This window comes from Montipora foliosa, chromosome 3, assembly GCF_036669935.1.
Source record: "Montipora foliosa isolate CH-2021 chromosome 3, ASM3666993v2, whole genome shotgun sequence".
NCBI lineage: Eukaryota > Metazoa > Cnidaria > Anthozoa > Scleractinia > Acroporidae > Montipora > Montipora foliosa.
This window is the reverse complement of record NC_090871.1, coordinates 13,765,059-13,789,728: the sequence shown is the minus strand read 5'-3', so window position 1 is coordinate 13,789,728 and position 24,670 is coordinate 13,765,059. Positions and strand designations below refer to the sequence as shown.

General features: G+C 39.4%; 1 protein-coding gene across 1 annotated transcript in view; it reads right to left on the bottom strand.

Annotated features, from left to right (window-relative positions):
- Nucleotides 1–5,669: 5,669 nt before the first annotated feature.
- LOC137996838 (deleted in malignant brain tumors 1 protein-like) overlaps nt 5,670–24,670 on the bottom strand; it is a 34,296-nt gene continuing 15,295 nt past the window's right edge. The window contains exons 5-17 of the mRNA XM_068842446.1: nt 22,698–22,721; nt 20,970–21,284; nt 19,575–19,598; nt 18,641–18,958; nt 17,809–17,829; nt 14,746–14,769; nt 14,264–14,581; nt 13,583–13,606; nt 13,105–13,422; nt 11,850–11,891; nt 9,767–9,859; nt 8,644–8,676; nt 5,670–7,128 (exon numbers count right to left, since the gene is read on the bottom strand). Coding sequence (XP_068698547.1) covers nt 6,815–7,128; nt 8,644–8,676; nt 9,767–9,859; nt 11,850–11,891; nt 13,105–13,422; nt 13,583–13,606; nt 14,264–14,581; nt 14,746–14,769; nt 17,809–17,829; nt 18,641–18,958; nt 19,575–19,598; nt 20,970–21,284; nt 22,698–22,721 — 1,868 coding nt within the window. The 3' untranslated portion in view covers nt 5,670–6,814. The remainder of the gene's footprint in view (nt 7,129–8,643; nt 8,677–9,766; nt 9,860–11,849; nt 11,892–13,104; nt 13,423–13,582; nt 13,607–14,263; nt 14,582–14,745; nt 14,770–17,808; nt 17,830–18,640; nt 18,959–19,574; nt 19,599–20,969; nt 21,285–22,697; nt 22,722–24,670) is intronic.

The following is a 24,670-nucleotide window of genomic DNA, read 5'->3' as shown; positions in this document are numbered from 1 at the left end:
TCATAAATGTATAATCAGTATAGACCCTTTGAAATTGAAGAGATTAATTGAAGAGATCAATTTTTCGATGTTAACTTGGGGATACTCGGAGAAAACCAGAGTGCACCTTTTGCAGGAGTTGAACCTACCATAAACCCTCTATAAATTAAGCCCCTCTATCAAATAAGCCCCCCCCCCCCCTTCTCTAATAAGCCCCCTCTTAAGATGAAAGATGTATCTTCTAAAATAATATGGCCATTGCCATTAGTATAGCATTCCTTTGATGTTGGGCACAGTGGAACTCTAAAAGAAGTATATGATCTGAAATTATATCAGCCTTACAGTGTTTGGAGTACTTGTCAAATGACTGAAAATAAAAAGGGCAAACTATCAAATTATCGTATTCATTCAAAGGTAAACAAAGACGTCGCAATATTATTAATATCAGTGTTCAGTTTCAAGATAACCGGCTGATTCTCATCCAGAACAACTACAGTCGTGTTGTCATTGTCCTCGTCGTTCTGTTGAGTACGAAGGGAAGGTACACTTTCGACATTTCAAATTTCTTTATGATCGGAACAAAACATATACAAAAAAGCGCGGATTATCCGAATGTGGGTCCTGGAGGAACAAACATAAAACACTCGGCTTCGGGAAAAAATTAAGATCACACGGGCTCACACATACCAGGCCTGCACATACTCTTTCCACGAACGCACGGAGGGTACCACCTTCTATTGTCCTTTTCCTCCAAATTTGTCAGAACAGCGTGAGGAAGAATCGTCCCTTTGGATCCTCCAAGATGAAAGACCCTCTCAAAGCAGTCTTTTGTAAACAAACGAACAAAAATACCTCGCGGTGGCGAGGCTCCGCTCGGAGGGTTGTGAGAGAATGAAATCCCAAAAAGTATGGTCTAGAAAAAGTTTCTCTAAATTACTAAAACTTTTCCCCAGGAATTCGAAAATAATTGCCGTTTTGTCCAGTTCCCTGTAGAAATGTGACAAAAGCACTTCGAAGTTGCCTCTTTCGTGACTTGGAGAGCGCCATCTTGGATATGACGTGTTATGACGTAGCAATAGTCAACAAACGAGTTCGACCTTATTCGTTCTCCGATCACTTTCTGACCTTTCTCAATGTTGTGTGACCTTTCTGCTCCAAGAAATTCAAATGTAAGATGAACTATGATAAACGGTCTTGTCGTTCAATAGATAGTTGGCCAAGTAGGCCATAAGTGCGACAAAAACTCAAGTTACTTAATAGCTGTAAATTATCTGGTCAATCAAACTAGGTGGAAAAAATCTGCCGGAGCAAATGTAAACGAAACAAAAACCTTGAACATGCGACATACAAATGTTCGACAAGCGTACCTTCTTTTCTTTTTCACTTTCTTTCTTCTGCGACAGCCGTCTTTGATGCTTCAGCACGTATTTGTTTCGCCGACGAAACTTTCAGATCTCGCTCAATACACATAGCAAGGCTTTTTCACAGCAACAATTACCGCTGTTGGGGTTTACACTTTCGAGGGGGATGAAACTAGACATATGTCTAAAAAAACAGAAGATTCCACCGGAAAATGAAACTTTAAAGAAAAAGTGGCCTGCGAAGATAAAACATGGATGGATTTCTCAAACCTGTAAAACCTGACTGCTATATTGTCTGTTCGGGTCTGTCATTTTGCGGAGGACTTCAAGCGGGATCCTTAGGTTTCTGAATATTGGTCTTGGTAACATTCGCTTCATACTGAAATCTCGGTCAACTAGTCCAAAATACCATTATATTGGAGCGAGAAAACTGAATCAGGCAATATATAGACGACGTTCACTGTTATGCGCTTTTCCAGGCAGTAAAATAAACAACTTGAAATGTAGTTAAAGTCGTTAAATTTTGTTAGTTTTTTTAGACACTACAGAAACGATTTACTCTTAGCATTCGATGGAAATATATAAATCGATCGTTTGTTTTGAAGTTGTAACAGGGGCTCGTAGAAAGCCACGGTAGACAGATTAAACTTGATTTCCAGGCGTTTATTTCACACCAATGAGCGCGGGATAGCACTGCAAGCTCTCTTTCGCCTCGTAAAACTCTCGTAATGATAACTCACATATAAAACCCTGTTTAACGACTACGAGGTAAATCTGTTCTGATGGTGGAGCCTGTGTTTTCCTTGTTTACATCAAGTACATCTGGTCATCCGGAGCTGTCATCCGGAGAAATCCTTGACTATTGCTACGTCATAGCCTCGTTTGCATACACAAAAACAAAGTTGACGGATTTCAATTTAAAATTGCCCATTTTTGAAGCGTTATCGCTGGCTATTTAAACACATTTAGTCCAAATGAGTGGTCAAGTATGACAATACGGGTAAAGAACTTTCGATTCAGATCGAGAAACTTTTTCTAGGCCTTACTTTCTCTTTAATATTTCAACTATTGCTGCAGAATTGCACTGAACAGCGACTTGAAGGCATTTTTTAGTTCGACACAGCAGATTACGGTGTATGAAATCGACCAATTAGTTGCAAAAAAGGAATGTCAACCCGTAATTTCCACATGAAAATTAGCCATTTGAAGAGTTCGCCTTAAGTCTCTGACGTCACTACCTATAACACGCAACCAGGCCTCCAGGCACAAGGCCAAGTAATGGCGGCCTTTGCAATCTTTGACTGAAAACGGTAAAAAAGATATCGCACTTCCAGTCTTCGTAGGGGATTGATATTTCGCAAGGTTGGTAAGAAAGACATATTCAACATGAAAATGCAAGTAAAAAATGAAATACACAAGTTTTGATCTTAGGGACACTTTAATGTTTAAATCGGCAGTATATGTAGACATCAATCAACCTCTGTGGAATCTATGGTGCTCCAACAAGAATCACCTCACAGAAAGGGGCCTATCTCTCCACTAACTGAAACACTCACCAGTAAAGCAGGGGAGAATATTGTGTGTCGATTGTGTGTTGAGGAAAAATCATAGCCAAAACTGAGTTTACACTGTACGTTTGGTGTACAGCAAATCATTGTTATCAGTTTTGCGGTTTTCTCTAAGTTTTCTTTCAAGGTTTACTCGGTAGTTAATTTTTCTTTTGTTTGATTGCTATTCTTTCTATTGTTTGTTTGTTTTTTGGATCGGTGATATTAATAATTTCATTTCGTGGGGGATTTGTAGTCTTTCACAAACACTACTGATATTCGAAAGCAAAACCCATAAAATGCCTTATGTAATCGACAGGGAAATGGTTTTTAGAGCGCTTTTTGTCCTTCACGATTGTTTTGGACTCTTCTTTTTACACTAACTTCAGCCTAAGATTGCTTGTTCCTTTGTGAAGCATCTGAAGACCGAATTGAAGCGTGGTATGCTTTATCGCAGATTTGAGTAAGTCGGCGTTCATATATCTAGGCCCTGATCCTTGCAGAATTCAGTACATTAACCCTTTCATCCCCAAGATCTGAATGTAAATTCTTCCTACTGACTGCCATACATTACTTTTTATGTCAGTAACGGGAATTTGATAATATACTGATCTAGATAATTAATACCCGGTGATGAATTTCCTTATTCTCGCTATCAGTCTGTTTACTTATGTATTGAGCCTGTGAGGAGAAAACTTATGTCAATCACTCTTGGGAGTCAAAGGGTTGATTAATCAGTTCTTAATACTTTGCTGTCGTAACGATTCTTATCAATACTTTCTCAGGTTTATGGAGCAACACTCTGAGATGGACTTCGAATTAAGGTGGTCCCTAAAAATAAAACTTGTCATAGATTTCCGATGAAACTTCGCTCAATGTTGTAACATGTCAAGGAGATGATAAAAAAGTAATAAAAAAAGGGAGGGGGGGAGGGGGGTTCACCGTGCTCGTTTCCATGGTACGGCGCTGGCGAATACGGTTATAAAAGCCACTTTGACAACTGCCACGCATCCCCAATGTCGCACAAATTTAGCTCGATATTAAAAATGTAATCCATGATATATCCGGAGAGCCTGGTGTGATTCTATCCTTAATTCACGTACCTACCTAAAAATGTATTTGAATGCCTTTTTGAGTACTTAACACTCCAAAATATGTTTAACTTGAGTGTGGGCTGTTCGACTCGCAATAGCTCCTTTCGTACAATTTTATGAAATTGGCAAAAAACTGACCCTAGATTTTTGCTGATTTTTTTATTACTCCATTTAGACACTGTGCTCAGCAAAAAATGAAATAAAGAATGGGGGTCACCGTAATCGTTTAGGAGAAAATAGCCATTCCTCGGCGGATTAAGTTTGGCGTCAATGAAAATCCGCCATTTTATCTATGTGCGCGAGCTAATGCATGTGCCAATGACGCAAGAAATTATCCGCAGTAGGGTTGCGCAATGCAAAACCAGGGAATCACCTTAAGCACAAGAAACAAGAATGAAATGGCAGCTACAACATTCAAAGATCGGGGAAAGGAAAAAAAAAAGCTGTTTTACCCCCCTCCCTCCCCCCCCCCCCCCTCGTATTTTTTCTTTTTGTTTCTTGCAATTAATGGTTGGGCGAAAATTTAATGGGTCAATGAACAAATGTACGTTAAGGCTGACATGAAGCATTAATTTTGATTATGTAGATCGAGGAGGGAGTAGCCTAGTATTGTCCAGGCCCATTTAATCGAAGGGTGGATAGCGATATCCACTGAATAACTTAATTTGTTTTCTATAGTGTTTATCCGCTGGATAGTGATTTATCCTGCGGATAGCGCTATCCACCCCTCAAACAACTGGAGCCAGGCGGACAACACCCTCCGAGATCGATATAATTCTTTATGCCTCACGGAAGGCTGAATTCCGCTGAATACTGATCTCTTCTTTGCTTGGGCTCGGGTTTGAAGGGAAGAGTTACAAATATCGGTACGAAAGTAATTAAGTCGGCGCTGGAAGAGTTCCCAGAAGCAGTGATATTGTTTCATTACCTATACAATAAAGCAGGACATAAGCATAGTTGGGAATAAAAATGTCAGTAACGTTAAAAAAAAATCCGAGACCTTCTCTGTCAGTCGTCAAATTTAGGAGGCGAATAAAAATAGATGGCATTTTATAAGTATTTCTTTTAAAACCCAAAAAAGTCAAAAGAAAATGGAATTGAAAAACACTCTCTTATGACCCTTTGCTAGTAGCTGTATCAAGAATCTTTCAAGATTTCTACTCGCAGCACTCCAGTTTAGCACAGACACAAACATTCTATTTTCGGTAGCCGTGCGTCACTTAAAAGCACTTTGTACCCGCTGTCCATCACCCTTTAAAGTAAATGCGCCCTCCGTCATCATGTACTTAAGCTCCGGAACTGTTTGGCGGATCCAGGGGCTTAGAGAATCATCGGCCGGAGGTGGACCTTTTTGAAAGTTCCGTGGGGCATGTTACCCCATTTACAGAGACTTTTAAATTTGGGTCTTTGGAAACGCTTTCCTTTTTAAGAGATGATCGTATCCCTGTTTTGTGATATTTCAAACAAAGACTGCACTAGAAACTGCTCGTGTTTTGACGTTTCTCATTTTACCCTAAGGGTTCGACCAAACCGCACGACTGAATCACCCCTGAATCCGCCCAGGGGAATTGTCTGCCCGATGTAATGTTGCTCAGTGTGCATGGGTGATGAGACTTTATCTAGTGGTACAAAGACAATAGTGGAAACGTATCTGGTGGTATCCAACAAAGCTTGCGATAAGTTTCATTTATTGCAAAAAAATCATCGTTTAAACAAATTAAGATTTAACTGCACTCTACGGTGATTTTTAATTGGGTTTAACCCGTAACACTTATTCTACCTTGATTTTTTTTTGTTGACAAGTGGAATTTAGGAATTTTATCGTGTCATTATTGCTACGGCACTCAGATCATAGTTATTGGGAAGTTTAAGAAAAGACGACGGCTAGTACAACGAAACGACACTTCTTAACCTAACTTAACTTTGCGCAATCCAAAAAATATTTCGCGATCATCTCATCTTGATTACCTTGTATAATATGAGGGAAGTGCCCTGGAAGTGGATTGGCGGTTCGCACGGTTTTAAAGGAAAGCCAGTGAATGAGAGACTCACTCGTCAAATGCACGTGTTGTCGTCAAAACCTTATATTTGGTTCTTCCTCAAGGTGTCGTTTTTCAGAACGCGGCAAAGATGAAAACTGCCGTACTAAAAAAAGGCGCGCCACACGTGCAGTTCGACCATTTTCCTTATTTAACCAATAAGATTAGTGTTGTCGGTACTGTTGCCGTCATTGTTCCCGCTGCCTCTGGTTGTTTTTTAATTCAGCTTTTTTTTTTCAAAACTAGGTCAGAGATTATTAGTTTTCTTTTGTATGGAAATACGTTTTGCACGTGGACGCGCTTTCAAAGGAAGCTGTGTTGCCTCGGTTATCACTTTGAGTCATGGAATTAAAATTCAACGAAAATTCCTTAACAAAAGTGAGTGCAATTAACAGATGAGCTACAAAACATTTGATACACCGTTTCTTTTTCCAAGGAAATAATAGTCCCATTGATAACCCCTTCCCCCTCACCCCCCCACCTGTGAACAATATTTGGTTTCCCGACTATTGTTTATGGGAACCGTGAAGAAACTTTGTACTGTTGTAGTTGATGGTAAGAATTAGACGTAACCGTGAAGCAATCTGCCAAAAAGGGGGCTTCGTTCTCAATTTAAAGTCGTGGTTTGTAGCTCATAGGCATTCCATTTAGCATGTACTTTCAAGAGAAATAATTGGAATTAATCAACACGGTTTTAAAGGCTACTAGTTATATTTAGAACTACCAATAACATATTTAGATAGCTGTAGCAGATACAGCGTCTTTGGACCCCGGGAAGATAATTTCTCATTGTGTTAGACACAAACAACACTTGCATCATCACTATGGCTACAGTGGCCCGGGCGAGTTCCCCAACCGTCGTGCTTACATTCAAACAATGAAGGTTCTCTTCCACCACAATTGACATGATACATCCAGATTTTGCCAGTCCCCGGGCCGTATCTTGCATTGTGAGGAGCAGAGGATGCACGAGAGAATCCCAACTGGCGACAAACCACGTTGGCATCACTGATACCCCAGCTATGATCACAAACAGTTCCCCACGTTCCGTTATAGAAGACTTCAACACGGCCGCTTGACGCCCCGCCATTTGCTAAGCGAATTGATCCTTATTGGCGAAGGAAGCAGTGAACAAAAAATAAAAGCCATGAACAGTATTAGGAAGCAGCTACTTTGTGTCTTAAAATAAAGCGTCATAATGTTCACAAGCCCTCTTTGTGATACCTCTTTTTCTTTGAGTTTAAAATTTAAAGCTTGTTGAACCTCAGCGGTGAACATCGTTTAACAACATCGAAAGGATGCTGAAGGAAGTGTTGAAACCGCACCGTTTTCCCGAGACTTAGGGTTTTACAGATTTTTGCATCAAGGATAACACCAGAAATCGCGACCAACTGAAAACACTAACATAGCCAATTTCCAAAACTGGAAAGCAGTCATACTTCTTCAGAGCCCATTCAACGTGGGCTGATCCAGGCCACGAACTCGCCAAAAACTCGCTTCCTCCACGTGTTCAAGTTGTTTGACCAAAACGATTGATGTCGATCTTAGTAGTTTGAGAAAGAAACGGTATAGAGCGCGAATCATGACGAAAAATGTCAGCGCAACGATAACAATTTCATTTTCCCAGGAGCCAACAACTAACCCAAACCATAGTAATCGAGAAATCCTGGACCAGGGAGAGGGGGAGGGAAGACAAGGGAAGAGAATTTTGGCAACCCTCGTCTACTCCCACAAATTAGATGACATCTACGGAAACCACTAGGCAGACCTGTGCCTATGTCCGCAGAAAGCTGTTTAATGGGGCTAGGTCACGCTGTTTTAGGTAATTTTGTTTAATTTTGTTAGTTATGCGCTCTAAACGTCAAATTGGGAGAGCAAGAGTCTTTCATTTGCAAAATCACGGCCACATAACAACGGAGAGTGATTTTCCAGCTGTTTAAATGGCATTTTGATATAAACTGATATAAATTTGAAAAAAGGTGGGCCGACGTTTTTCAAATTTACCCAAATGCAATCCATTGCAATCCTCCCCAGTTTTGTCCATCCTTGTCCCTTCTTAGCTTTCCTGTGTTTTGTTTGAGTTCTTCTATAGTTTTGAGCCGTTACTTTGTTATTTCAGTTAATTCTATGACCATTTGATCAATGCTGAGATTGCCTAAAATTGCATGACCTAGTAGCCCCTTTAAGTCCCCAAATTGTTTAAAAAGGTATTTTAACGGAGGTACACAAAATCACCGAAATCGATGCTTAAACCAAATTACTCCGAATCTGTGGCAGACACGACTTTAAAACGTTATTAATTTCTGAAGTGAATGTCTATCTTCTCAGTTTTGTAACTGATACCCAGGATTTTCCTTTCGTGTAATTAATCACTCCTATAAGGTTGGGAATGTACAACATGTAAGAAGCTAAAAGAAATGTCGCTTAATGAAGATGTCAGTGGAATGTTATCTTTGTTGATGTCATCCAAATCCCGCCACGGGAGTACACTAGCTTGAAGCATCTCAACGCTGCAAATTACTTTTTTAACCGTACTGCATGTTGTCATGTATCTAATTTGACCAGCCTCCCCCATCACATTTGCATTGCACACATCCAAGAAAATAATTTAATAGTGAGCTACCTTTGAGAATGCTCCTTAGTTTCTTGAGTTTCTCTATAAGATACAATTATAAAAGACTAATAAGTCAATAATTGAAACCCCTTGGTTAAGTACAGTCATTTTAACATGTACTGGTTTCCTGATTAAAAAGAGAGTAAAGAAAATGAATCGAACCATATAAATAAGCGTTATTACTCTATCTGGACAGAAGAAGAACAGGGCAGGTTGCTCGAGGCCTGGTTAGTGCTAATCGTTGGTTAAGAGGAATCAAAACATATAGGTTTTCATGGTATTTAACGCTGGTGACCGCTAACCATGCTTCGAGCAACCCGGGCCAGATGAACACTGCATGGCCGTGGGAGGAGAAGAGAGGTGGTTATGGCTTCGCTGCCGATCACCGTCACTTGTAATCCTGTGTGTGAGCTATTTGTTATAGTAAAGATTCCTTATCTTCTTCAATGCACCTTCCCATTTCTATGAACAATCCTTCAATAATTATGACCCCCTGATTAAATCAGTGATTCTGTTCCAACAGGATCATCACATTAACTGCATGCCGTTGGTCTGACCGATACTCGCGCCACTCATAAAGTCTTTCCGCGCTATCTACATCATCTACATGTTCCAGCATTCGGCCCTCTTTGACTCAGTCCCTTCTTGACTTATGGCTGTTTCTGCTTAGGTGGCCTCATACACCGTAAGCCTTTTTTAGAGACATCACTGCCAAGCCGGCCACTTCTGCCGGAGAAAACAGGACAGCCACAACACTGGGGACTCCATCGTCTACTCTTTTCGAATAGTGTGTGGGTCTTTAACGTTCCAGGGAACTTATGAACACAAAATATATTTGTGAGACGTGGCCTACGGTTTATAGTCCTTATCCGAGAGCTATGCACTTGGCCACTGTTTTCGAAACAGCCTCGTGGTGTATACAGAGTTAGACAGTTATTTTTGTCGCTAACTCAATTATAACGATTATGTGAGTATGCAAAACAAGAGCCTTTACCAAAAATATCAATGTATATTTTCAAGGAGGCATCGCGGGCTCAATAACAAAATCGGTCCCAGTAAGTCTTCATCCTTCAAATATTCATGATGATTTCATCATGTGTGCATGGAATAAATAATAAAACTGGTAATTTACCCTGGAGTTGCACTTCTTTCACCCTCTCCATCTGCCATTGATCCTTCGCATGATCGAAATCCCGTGCTTGTTTATCAATTGTAAATTGCAGCTCTAATAGTACAGAATTAGAAACCAGTGCTCAAGAAACCTTCAAGCGAGTCTCTAAAATGATAACCCTATCAAAACAGGGTACAAGACGACATGGGGTGCTGGTTGCGGGGGTATGAATGAAATCATACTGCCAAACAGTGCTTGCTCTTATGTAAAGGCATTCACCCTGATCAAATTGGTAGATCTCGTAAACAAGTACACTTTGTGATCATCACTAATTGTCGTCACAGCCATCGTTCGCCGTCGTCACTTTATTTTACATTTTGTGGCACAGAAGCTGATGAAATCCTTTACTAACTGCAACCTTCACTCATAGGTGGTTTTCACGTTACGTCATCGGCGCCATGTTAGTTAGCATTTGGCGGAGTTCTTTGAAGAACGAGACAGACAGAATACAATAGATGTTGTTCTTATGTAAGTATGTGGCAGGGTATTAGAACTTTTTAACCGGACATTCAAACTTAAAACCTGATCGAACGCGGTTGATAAGATACCACGCATTCTTTCATGTATACCGGTATTATTAATTAAAAACTAGTACGTCATTTTTCCTGGTGCAATTTGAAATTATAAGCACAAATAAGAACTGGAGCTTGTGCAAATTTGTCGCTCCCTTAAAAATACTCCTGCTTTTAATATCTATTACAGATTGCACTCGAAATCATGTGCCGCAGTGAGTGAGCCTGAAGCGAAAAACACGAGGCAATCTCCAGTCGGGAGAAAAACACATTTTCAAGGCGCAAGCAATTGTGGTTATAGATGCACGGTATGATGATAGAGCCTTTCGCTTCTCGTATTCAAACCGTAGATAGTTTGTTTCACTGTCACGCAAATATAAATTCGAAATCGTTAAATGAAAAGGGTCAAGAACTTAGAAAAAAATCTTTTAACCACCAATTTTGAGGTCTGTACGATACATCGTTTCTGAGTTATTTGTCAAAGCGTTTCACGCAACTTTATAGAGTTTTCAATGGAAACGTCATGTGATCCACCAATATGGTGGTCGGTAATCAACGAAAACATCTGGAGTTCACTTTGCGATTAAAGCGCTTACTTTTTGCTCATGAGATAAAATACACGTGTATGAACAGATATCTTAATGTACTTGAAAAGCTCAAACTGCTGAGAATCATAGGGATGGACATTTATCAACCAAATAGCTTTTTATCATGGTGTCACGCAAGGTGACAATTCGGAAATTCAAAATGCTGTATTTTCGAAACGAAAGACGTCAAGGAACTGGAAACTTGCAAAATATATCTATTTCTAGGTCATCTTCAACCTCCTTTAGATAAAAATTCAAAAGACCTTGCGATTTTGATTTTAGAATTTGATGACGTCACTTTGAAAACCATCTATTGTTTTCTTTCCTCTCTCGAGGAGGTCCAGTTGGGGGTCCAGTTTGGGGTGCACGTTTTCTACCGTCCCTGCCCAAGACCTCTTAAAATCTCCCTTCAATTCTACGCACGAACCGTCGTTAAATTCACGCAAGCATAACATCTCCTTTCCTCTCGGCAGCGTTTCTACCATTGAGCTAAACTTCAAACCGCGGATAGCCGTTAGCGGTTTGTCGTAGTGGCAAAAATGGACTTTTTTTTAGCACAAGGTTGGGCATTTGGCGGGAAAAAAACGTGCCATGTTGGATTAATGTTTTACTTTACATGTTTTAATTCAACCAAGCCAGCGGCCTTAAGGATGTGCAAATGATCGGCAAAAAGTGTTCATTCAAGAGTTAAGCATTGAGAAAGGTAACTAATTCGCTTAAAGTGAGTTCCTACAGAATTGTAAGGTGAAAAACGCTGGGGTAAGGCACTTACCGCAAGAAGAATATCCAGCCACAGAAATTGAACCGCAGACTGCAAACTCGATCGCAAGCCATGTCACGTGACACTCAGAAGTTTGCCGTTTCCGAAAAATACGAGATGGTAAATGCCTCTAACAAGCCGAGACTGATAACAGGAAAGGTGGTTTTTAAATCTGAGCATCTTACCCTGAATGTGAGCCTTGCATTCTTCGGATCTTTTTACATCATCTGACAAATAATGTTTTTTTTTTTCAGTGATGCTGAATTCATTAACAAAGGGATAAACTAGTGAAAAGAGATCGTGCATTAAAAACAGGTTAAAGCTATACCGCGAGCAAAAATTTCAAGACATTTTTTTGACTTTAGTCCCATCATGTGCCCGGTTGACCGTCCTTGTTTGGTTTAAATTGAAGATTCGCCTACCACTCAAGCCTTTGTACTTGAAGAAGTAGGCAATGTGCCCATCAGTAGAATAAGAGACCAGGCTAGACTCGTTGCCAAGACCGTTGCTTCTGAGAAAAACGACCTTGAGTTTTTTTCCCAATGGCAACACCCTGTTCCACTTTACCAGGACGAATTGTTTAATAAAAGCATCCCTGTTTCACTGTGTTTTGTAATATTTATCTGTAAATTATTTTTTGTGTATCGTAAAGAAACCTCAATATATAAATAAAGCCGGAAAAACAAAGTTTACTACTCAGTTTGACTGTGTCTCAATAAAGAGGCCCCAAACACGAAATTAGGTCCAATTAGTCGAGGACATCCCGCTGGGTAGTAATTACGTGATGGACAAACGTCCCGTTCAAGGAATTAAAGGTTAACCTATAGTTAGCGCTGTACATCCGAATTGTAAACCAGTTAAAATTACTTTCAACATGCACCCCATTGAAAAAAGTGCTTTTCCTAGTCTGTATTTTAAATTGAGGGACCCACACTAATGTGGATATGTTTTCCGAAAATCATAATTCTGCAGTAAAGAGACTCAAAAACAAAAATCTGAATCTGTAACTGGTGCTGCTTCTACTGACAGATAACAAGGGCTCCAATTTGTGGAAGCCCGCTAAGAGGAAATTCTGTGCAAACTCGTGTTTTGACCTCGAATGTATCAGAAGAATGAGCCCTTTCAGGGCTTTTATATGATGCCGTTTTTGTAACGGACAGTTTCTGTGCTCTGCCACTTCGGGGTTTAGTAGGGTAGAGAGAGACGCCTTGTTATGAACGTCCACAGTGAAATTTCCAATTTAAGGGTCTTAACTGGTGTAACCAGTTTTTATGGTTTTAACACTTTAATCTAGTGTAGAGCGCTATTTGTGAGACCCGAAACCTCGACAAGATAGCCAAACCATTTAGGGTAAACCTCAAAAAACACCAAAACGTGGACGCGTGAGGAAAAACCTTGTGTTGATGAGTAATAAAAGTGTTGCAATTAGTTTTTACTTACTTGCTACTGAGCACACGACCGACGCATCCTGATAGTGACCACAGTTGTGATTATCCCATCCTGCGTGCGGACAATTCCTAATAGAGGACTCAGAACCTTTGCAGTTCACATTATCCAGCCATATGGAACCGCTCCCAAGGCCAAAACGAGCGCTAATTGGAGCAGAAATGGCAAAGAGGAATCCAAGTTCGCGACAAACGACTTGTGCGTCTCTTTTGTCCCAATTATCATGACAAACAGTTCCCCAGGCTCCGTTGTGATATATTTCCACTCGTCCTTCACCCCTCCGAGTTCCTCCAGCTAGTCGTAATGTCCCATCTGAGACAAACCAAAAATATGTCTGACTGATAGCAGAGAACAACAAAACAAAGAAGTGTCGGTCTACGATTACACGATCCAAGGAAAATAAATACGCTAAAAATTGTTCCGAGTGTAATAAAAAAAAGACAGGCATAGTTTTCTTTATTTACTAGCTTACTTGGAGCTGTCGTTGTCACTGTCGCTGAAAAATAAAAACAACATAACTTGTGAGGACCTCACTTTCTATTGACATTTCTCCGTAAATAGTTTACAAACTTTAAAAAAGACCCTGAGAAACGCGCGAGACATCGGAGAAACTTTATTAATAACAATAATCGACACCAAAACAGTTTTTTATGCAAATCCTTCCTCTTATTTTCCGTCAAATCAATAATATTTCCTTTGTTATAGCGTTAGCGCTCTCAAGCGAGAGACACGGTGCTCAACCGACTGCCTGAGTTTCACGCTTAAGAAATCATCCCTAATCCTCTCTTGGACGGTTTCACCTTTTATGGAAGAGTTCAAATGTTTTAAGGCTTCCAAACGTTAATGTCATGGGTTTGGAGAAAAGTACAGTGATATCCAAGTTACTTAATATATAGATAGGGTAGCTGAAAATTAGCTCTCGAAAGCGACCAATTCCTATAAAAGACCGCCTAGACTTTACATTTTAGTTGGTTGTTTGGTGGATTGACGGCTCTACTATTTTACTATATTAGCTCTCTACAGCAGTGAAATGCGCATGCAGTACCTCGAGAAGACGAGAAAAGCGAAAACTACTCAAGCGAAACAAAGCCGGGAAATACCAAAAAGGGAGGAGAAATAAGTGGCGAAGGCGATGTTAAAGGTTTATACTTACACGTTATTGAGCACACAACTGACGCATCCTCACCGTGACCACAGTTTTCGTTACCCCAGCCTATATGCCTACAGTTTCTAATAGAGGACTCAGAACCCGTACATTGTACATCGTCCAACCATATGGAACCACTACCTTCCCCAAAGCGAGCAACTATTGGAGCAGAGAGGGCGGAAAGGAATCCAAGTTCGCGACATACAACTTGTGCGTCTCTCAGATCCCAGTGATCATCACAAACTGTTCCCCAGGCTCCATTGTGATATATTTCCACTCGTCCTTCTCCCCTCCGAGTTCCACCCACTAGTCTCAACTTTCCATCTGTTAGTTAATTGAAGTCATAAACCAGAGCTTACTTTCATGTTAAAAATCGGTAGGGTTCAACAAAACAGAAGTGAGAGTCCACTGAGATAAAAGAAAATAATCTACGCAAAAAATCTCTCGTAGTTTCAAAAGATGAGTATTTTCTGTATTCATTAACTTACTTGATGCTGTAGTTGTTATAGATGCTGCAAAGTGAAAAAAACAACGTTGTTAGTGATTCTGTGAGTGTCAATAATTCTCAAGTCACGTTTTACATGATTTTCTCCTTGCCGTTCTCACCAAACAACGATATGAAATGTCTAAATTTCAGCCTGAAAATTCTCATTTCGTAAGGGAAACGATAGTTTGGTGGAAAATGATGATTGTCCCTCTCTCTAAAAACCAATTCTTGAGAAACTACGAAGTATCAACAGACTGACCTTGGCAAGCCATTCCTTTTTCAATCCGATTTTACCACAAAGTCCAAAATGTGATTTTTTTTTCTAGCTCTTGAGAACAGCAGATGAGAAATAACTTGAAGAAATAAAACATTTTAAATTTTTTTACAAGACATGTTTCGACATGTATGGCAAGCAGCAATATTCAATACCATAATTCAATTTCAATTCAATGAAATTCAATTTCAATTCAATGAAAATTCAATTTCACTTCAATGAAAACTCAATTTCAATTCAATGAAATTCAAATTCAATTCAAAATTGAAAATTAGGAAAGACAAATCTTGATTTTCAATTTTTGATATTCAGAAAAACAGAAATCATGGGTGAAATTTTAATTCTCCTTTCCTTTGACTTTTCGCATGAGCGACGAAGCTCTGTTTTAGTTCAGATTTCTTTTGCTTCAGATTTAATGAAAGTAGAAATGTGACAAAATTTGCTTCAATTTCCTTAAAAACGAACATGCAAGAGCCAGTTCTAAAACTGGGACATCAAATTTCAAAATCAATTTTGGTTTTCCGTAAATACGAAAAACGGGACGAAATAGGCGTGTGAGGGGAGGGGGCAGCAACACCGGAAGTGGAAGAACCAAGATGGCGGCGAATGACGCGTGGAACCTCCTATTGTTCGTACATGTTGTGGTTGCGCTCGCCGTCTTTGGGCCTGATTTCACAGCAGACTTGCTTTATTAAAATCAGACTGAAATATTCTTCTTGACGACCTTGCGTTAACAGCTCATAACGACCGTGCCGTGTGGATTCGCACACATCCTCAACGCTTCCACACGGCACGGTCGTTATGAGCTGTTTAAGCCACAGGTCTTCAAGAAGAATATTGCTTTTTGAAAACTCAAATGAACCAGGGGATGAAGTGAAATTCAGGCAAAGTCATTCGAAGGCACAAAATGCGAAGCTAATAAAACCCTTACCTCCCGCTTACCTTAACAATATTTCAGTCTGATTTTAATAAAGCAAGGCTGCTGTGAAATCAGGCCCAAAGACGGCGAGCGCAACCACAACATGTACGAACAATAGGGGGTTCCACGCGTCATTCGCCGCCATCTTGTTTCTTCCACTTCCGGTGTTGCTGTCCCCTCCACTCACACACCTATTTCGTCCCGTTTTTCAATTTCTGACTTTCGCATTTACGGAAAACAAAAATTGATTTTGAAATTTGAGTTCCAGTTTTGTAAGTGGTTCTTGCATGTCAGCTTCTTTAAGGAATTTTGGCAAATCTTGTCTCATTTCTATTTTCATTACACCTGAAGCAAAGGAAATCTAAACTAAAATGGAGCTTCTTCCCTTATGTGAAAGGCCAAAACAAAGGAGAATTAAAAATTAACCAATGATTTCTGTTTTTCTGAGTATAAAAATTGATAATCAATATTTGTCATTCTTAATTTTCAGTTTTCTAGTTTGATGAAAATTGAATGGACGGAAGGTACACGGACCGAAGTCGCTCCCGTTGGCTCAAGCGAGAACACAATCCTTTTTTTCGACTTCTTTGTAACGTGGATCGAGTTCGCTCGACGGCACTAGAAACATTGCTCCTTGAACTCAAGTTATTTTCAGAAACGACTTGAGTTAGTGAATCCGGAACTTTCGTATTTGAACTTGAACTACTGCTTGCTAACACTTGTGACACGAGTCTCGAGCACTCACTCAACAAATGGGCTAGACTACGAAGATGTTCCTCCATTTTGTTGGTTAAAAATGGCCGGAGAAGCTTTTGGAAACGGATTCCCGGATGTTCAATCCCGGATGTTTAAATTGAATTTTCATTGAATTGAAATTGAATTTCATTAAATTGAACTTGAATTTTCATTGAGTTGAACTTGAATTTCGTTGAATTGAAATTGAATTTCACTGAATTTCATTGAATTGACTGACTTGAGTTTATTATTATTATGTTGTATTTATTGAATTATTGTATCTTATCCCTTTTTCAGTTGTGAATGATTTGTACAATTTGAATTTAAACTTATTTATAAGAAAAATACAATGGTTAAATTGATACATTATTCGCCTGATACTTACAAAAAGAAAGTAAATAACCAACGAGACTAAACTAAACATGTTGGGCTATCTCCTTCAAGTTTGGTCTTGTTGGTTATTCAGTTTTAAATTACAAAGTACTTTTTATCGAAAGAGTCTTAGAGACAATTTTACCTTGTAGTTGTTGTTGTTTGTTTTCTGTTTATTTCGCTCAGCAAATTTTTAACGGCCTAACGGGCATCAAACCATGTCGAATAAGTTGAAAAGGCAAAAGAATGATTCTGTTACACTATCTAAAAGAGTGACACATATGGACTAGTACTCATTATGCCGCACGCACAAATGGAATTAGCTCAATCGCACCAGCACTAACGCCCTGTATAAATTACTTGAGTTTGGATAATGAATGTGCATTTCAGGACACGAAAACGAACTGTCAACAATTCAACGCAAACTAACAGTTTCAACCGTTTCATCCTAAACAGGTTGCGGGGGAAAAGTTTAGAACCGAAGAAATGGCGTACGTTAGATCCCCTCCCCAGTGGCTATGTATTTTTCATTCTTTATTTGTTTGTTTCTTTTAAAGAGATTAATCAAAGACATTAACCCCGACGGAAATTTCTTTTCTTTTAAAACTTCATTCTTCGCCCTTCTACTTCCAATTGATCTTCGAAGTTACACCCCTTTACGAAAACCACCAAGCTCCCGGTCATACGCTAAAAATATCCAGGAAAAAACAGGAGGGGTTGGAAGATAATTTATAGTTTGTCTTTACTAAGTAGTATTAGCTTACTTGAGACTGTAGATGGTATCGCTGGAAAATCAAAAGAACAATAATCCTTAGCATTTCTTAGTGTTAATGTCAACACATCGTCAAAATAGTTAAAAACAAATAAACAAATAAATAAATAAATAATAATAATAATAATAATTCTAACCATCGAATCGACCACAACAAACCAGATATTATTGTTCTTGAAAAGCAGTCAAGATCATGTCTCATAATAGACGTAGCCTGCCCCTTTGACACCAGGGTCAAGAACAAGGAGCAAGAGAAGGTTAAAAACTATCAAGACCTTAAGCGAGAAATTGGGCGTGTGTGGAACTGTCACGAAGTAAAGATTGTTCCGATCGTCGTTGGGGCTTTGGGGATTGTGTCTAAGGGACTTGTTAAAGGTCTTGAGGCTTTAGAAATGACAAGTGCATTCGATCTGTTAGAGAAAGCGTGTCTGCTAGGCTCTGCAAGAATACCCAGGAAAGTCTTGGATACGTAATTGGACTGCATGGTTGATGTTAAAAGTGAAATGGTGAAGGGTTTCCCAACAGTCTGGGCACCTCAGGTCTCGGGAGGAGGCCAGATGCCCACATGGACTTTCAGCTGACATAGAACGCTGCTATAAATCGATAATAATGATAATGATAATGATAATGATAATGATAATGATAATGATAATGATAATGATAATGATAATGATAATGATAATGATAATGATAATGATAATGATAATGATAATGATAATGATAATGATAATGATAATAATAATAATAATACAAAACGAAAAAAGCCAAAACAGCAAAGAGAAACAAGGAAAACTATGCAATTGCTGTTGATGGGTTGTACTTACACTGTAATGAACACACGACTGACGCATCCTTATGGTGAGCACAATAATGATTACGCAATCCCGAATGACTGCAACTCCTAATAGAGGACTGAGTGCCCGTGCATCGAACATTCTTTAGCCATATGGGGCCAGTTCTACGAACAAAACCAGCGTTTACTGGAGCGGCGTAAGTAAAGAGGAATCCAAGCTCCCGACACACAACCTGCGCGTCCTTGATATCCCATTCATCGCCACAAACAGTTCCCCAACTTCGGCTATGATATATTTCCACTCGTCCTTCCCCTCTTCGAGTTCCTCCAACTAGTCTTAACTTTCCATCTGCGAGTAAAACAGAGTTTAAAACCAAATAGTTTGAGTCAATGTTTTTAAAAATGAGGTCAGCACAACAATTAAACCTTGGCCTCACTCTAATACAAGACCGTTTGCGTAGTTTTGATCTAGACATAGAAATTATACCGTAACAACCAAAGTATAGTGTTAGGAAAAGGTAGCAGTAGGAGGCTATCTTTTTCACTAGGCTTCGGAAGAAGCGAAATTGTTTCCCTTGAAATAGCTATAGAGCGTTTCACTCACGTGACAAGCAGCCATACTGGATTACTGAAAAAAAAGTGAGTTCAATTCCCAGAGGATTAGTTTGGTACACCATCATGGCTGCCATACACCAACATGGTCGCGGTGACGTCGTGTGAAAACAATTTAAAATTGACAAGCGATTGTGTTTTTAACCTTTCCTGATAGTTTCGTCTATTTTAGTCACTAGTCACAAACGATACGGAAATGCAAGTGTGGATGAAACATTATTTTCTTCTTCTTAACCGAGATGAAAACGGAGGTAGTTTGAAAACGCGTAACTGTGGATTAAACCAAAAAGATAAAAATATACTCATTGTAACTTCATATGATTGGTCATCTTTCTCGATATTCAATCGCTTACCTGAGGATATAGTCGTTATTGTCGCTGAAAATCAAGAGTAAAATCTTTTAGTGTCAATAATTCTGTAAAAAGAATTTACTCAATGAGAAAAGACCTCATGCATGATGTTTCGCTGCCAATTTATGTTCAATCTGACTGAAGGTGTCTTTTGGAGCTCACCTTGCGAGTTTCCAAAGCATAAATGGGTGAAAAAATGCAATACAAGCCACATACGTGTAAGTCAGAAATCAATGACATAATATACCCTGACCGTAATTACAGCGCATCCTGTGATCATTTGCAAATAAGCCCTGTCTAATAAGATGCAAATATTCTCCAAACGGAAAAAGGTTGAGAAAGGAAGCCCGTAGAAACGAACTTTGGGCTTAAACGAGACCCACACTTGAATTGCAGTGAGAAACCGCTTAGCAATGATCATTCTCGCTTAGAGTGGTCATGATCCGCGGTTCAACTTGAAGTATATAACTTAAGGGATGGCGCAGTGGTTAGAGCATTCACCTCCCACCAATGTGGCCTGGGTTCGATTTCCATACTCGGCGTCATTTATATGCGTTGAGTTTGTTGGTTCTCTACTCTGCTTCGAGAGGATTTTCTCCTGGTACTTTCGCTTTTGATTGTACAGTGACCCCTAGTACCTCAGCGCTAGATACATTGGACACTTTAAGTTTAGCATGTGATGATAAACCACATTTAGCCCAATTACTAAGGAAAAAAGATATTTTAACTAAAATAGAGATGGGTGAAGGCCCAATGAAGACTAAAAAGAAAGCAAAAATGGTAACGGTAATAGTGTTCACATTGAAGAAGTAAACAAAACTGTTCATCAGGCATAAGAAGTCAGGAAACCTGTCACGATCTGGAACAGAGAGAATTGCGCGACTCACGACAACGTTTGGTAGAGAGAAACAACGATTAACTGCTGCTGATGGACTATCGTCTTTAGGGGTGATTGAAAACCTCGACGAAAAGCGCGAGAACTGAAGAGATCTGATAGAGGCTAGAAGGGTTGAGCAAATAATGCGAGAATATGCTGGAGAGGGTTAAAATACCGCCACTAAGATCTTCCTAGCAAAAAAGTTTAAGAAATAGAGGTCAGACTACTAGGCAATAGCTGTCAAGTTAAAGTTCAAGTAATATACTAATCAAAATAAAGTTTTCTTAAAGAAAATTATAAAATGAAGAATCGGGTGGTTAGAGTTTGTTCGCGCTGGGCTTTTCATAGAAAGTCTCCTTCGCACAACATGGTGTTATTTTTCAAGTTTTCAGCTTTTTGGGACAGTGTTACACGGATGAAATAGAGAACAAGAACGAAACCAATTTAAACAATCGAAACCACCAATTCATCAATACATCAGGGAAATGAGAGCAAAAAGCGATTTTTTAGTTTATACTCACATGTCAATGAACACATGACGGACACATCTTTATGGTGACCACAGTTGTGATTACCCCGTCCTCGATGCCAACAGTTCTTAATAGAAGCCTCAGAACCCGTGCATCTTACATCATCTAGCATTATAGAAATGTTACCGGGACCAAAGTGAGAAGGCACAAGATTGGGTACGGGAGCAAGGAATCCAAGTTCGCGACATACAACTTGCGCGTCTCTCACATCCCAGTAATCATGACAAATGGTTCCCCAGGATCCATACTTTATTTCCACTCGTCCTTCTCCCTTTTGAGTTCCTCCAACTAGTCTCAACATTCCATCTGCGAGTTAAAAAACAGGCCCGGGTTGCTCGAAGCATGGTTAGCGCTAACCAGCGTTAAATACCATGGAAACCTATATATAGGTTTTGATACCTCCTAAGCAACGGTTAGCGCTAACCAGGCTTCGTACAACCCGCCCCAGGTCGCCAACCCTCACCTTATTGTCAAATCCAAATAAGAAACTGCCCTCTCTAAAACGCGCCTTTTTGCTGGCGAACGGGCCAATGTGATCCTAACCATTTCAATGCCAGAGTTGGCGTGAATTTTTGTGGATGAGTTTTGAGCTCTTTTTTTTTTTTTTACAATTTCTGATCTTGTTTAGCTGATCGTATTGTAGCAACAACTTTCCATACAATGGTTTCATGCTACATCTCTGTTAAACATTTTTTCTTCTAAAATGAATTTGTACGATTTGACCGTGTGTATTGATAATAATGATAATCGCATCACTTTTGTCGGGCATATAGTTTGTGTCCCTCATAGCATCATTTTCCCCCACGCATGCGTAGCCAAATCGTGACCACCCCCAACCAAAAAAATTCGAAAGTCCAAAAACGGAGCCGAAAACTATACTCTGTTCTTCGAACAAAGTTATGAGCAATCCCTTATGCAGCTACTTGGTTGTAAACCAATCGGAGGGGTTGTAGTCATCAGGTCCAATCTGATTGGCCATAATTTGGCAAGGGGCCCGTATTCTACATTACATACAGATACAGATACAGATACAGTCAACTAATGAACATTTCTGTGTTACGGGCTTCTGTCGCTTCTGTCAGCTGACCCAGTATATATTTTATAATATAAAAATCATATATGGGTCCACCTCATTGTGGGTCAAAGTTGAGGATGTTATCCCTCACTATTTATTTCCATTTCTATGATTTCTATGGATAAAGATACCTTATTGAAAGTATTAACAAATAATACGCGCGGACATTTTGAGTGTTGCGTACTATATAGAGCCCCGAAGGAAAATACGAGCAACAAGCAAAATGTCCACACGTATGTTAAACCATCCAATAAGGGATCTATTATTCCACTATTATTTATTGAAAAACGAAATAACGATTCAACAACGTCCAACGCCCAACACTTTCCTCAGGGGTTTCTGTCTGTTCAGGGTGAAGAATTTTCTTGTGGTTATTTAACAGGTCATTGCTTAGAGTCAAGCGTAAAAGGACGTAAACAGTTCAAATTTGGGTCCATCTACACCGGCCATTTTCGTTGATGACTCCCGTTCCGTCTGTATTTGCTCTGTTCTAAACCGATCAAACCGCCGGGACACGACAGCGTATTACTGCGTTCTCATATTTTGAGTGTTCTCTTGACCTAATATGGTAAAATAGCATAATAGTAAAATAATAATTGGTGGTAATTTCAAAAGATCAGTCGTCTTGTTTTAGAATGACTTACTTGAGGCTGTAGTTGTTACCGGTGCTGTAAAATCAAAGAGCAAAATTCGTTAGTGATTCTTGAAGTGTCAATACTGAATCCTGACCATTATGGTTAAGTAGTTGCAATATTCGTTATATAATTAACATTCGCGCAGCCGCCGCTTAAGATCCCGTAGAACTCAAATGCCAATGAGAGTTAAAATTATTCTCCATTTCTTCACTAAATATATCCTAACATAAATATATTCTTTAGCTTGGAGACACAAGCCTTAAACTCGGCGAGAACTCTCAGCATGATGAAAACAACAACAACAATGAACAATCCGCGGCGAAAGCACAAGGAACTGGGACGTCCATCAGCACTGAGTTAATTTCAAAATGCAAAAGGAATGAGATACCGTTAATATTAATTCGGTTTTCTTTGAAAAGAGTGAAAGCAAACCTCATTGACACTGATTTTGAACTAGACAATCAGAGATATGCTTAACTTTCTTTTTTGTGATGTTGCTTTTTCTTTTGATTGTGTGATGAATGGACTTGTTTTATTCTTTTTATTTCTGATTATTTATTCTGTCTCATGCTGTTTTATGGATGAATTTTCTGATGACAAATTTAAGACGCTATGACTTTTTATAATTTGTATTTTTATCTTGTTATTACGAATCTTCAGCTAACAGAAATCGAATGATGTTTTGAAATGTTTTACTTTTTCTCTTTTAGAAGTTAACTTTGTAAATAGGATTTTGATATTTAGCACCGTTGTCTGTATATAGGTTTTTTATGAGTATTAAAATAGTTATTATTTTTAAAAACAATGAACAAGCCACCTCTATCCCAGAAGTATGAATTAATACCATTGCCAATATGCCGTGACATTTCAGTTTTAGCAGTGTGCAGGAGGTTTGCAGGAACGGATCCAGGGTTTTCCTCAGGAGTTGTATTAGAAAGCCGCAGGTCATCTCATGGGGGCGAGCTGCGCCCCCCCCCCCCTTACACCCTCCCCCTAGATCCGTCCTTGGTTTGTCACCTGAACTTGGTTAAGGACGGTGCCTACTAATTCAAAGATATTTTTCCGCAATTTACGGAATATGCGGGAAAAGCAGATCTTAACAAGTGTTAATGAAATCCAAAGAGAAAATTGGAGGTAGCTACGCATTTTTCGAAGATAATTAATCCATAATATTTGTAAAAAGCTTTAAAATACAAAGCAATGTAAAGCGTTCTTTTCCCAATTGAAGCTTAATTATCTCTGAAAATCCGAGTATCTCGAGATGCGCAGAACGTATACGCAATAACAATAGAAGGCACCGTCCTTAAAGCCCGGCCTCCTCGTAGCTCAGTGGTAAGAACACCCGAACTAGTAATCTGAAGGTCGTAGGTTCGACTCCTGCCAACGGAACATCCGAGTATGTCCAAGAGATTATCAAGGTAAAAGAGTGAATCCCCCATATAGGCATTATACCCAAGGTAATTCCTCTTAAGGTAATTCCTTTGAAATTCTTGTACTATCAAACTTTTTTGGAAACTTGGCATAATTGACACATGAATCCAACTTGAACAACATCAGAGACATGAAAAACAGTGAGGCAACCAAGCAACCCATGCTTCCAGACACTAGTACTTGTGTGGCGGACCATAATGACGAGCTGTCGAAAGACTCGGTCATTGATTATGTAAGGAAACTGATGAGGAATCCGTATCAATCTCCTGCGATAGAGCAAGGGCTGCGGGGCAGAAAACCTTCCAGAATTCCTTTATACAAGAAGACGTCCAGCTTGTTTTATAAAGACAGGGTACATGTAATTAGAAAGTGTACTGTGCATTATTTAAAGAAGAACGAACCGAGCTTATCTGAGTTGAGAAAGTGTTTATCTCTTGCTTTTGGAAAACAATATTATGTTGCAGTAAGAATGTCTAAACCTACACCGCAACTCAGACGTAACAAATCGTCGAGAGTAGGAGATTCTAATTTTCATTCATTTGTTGATTACC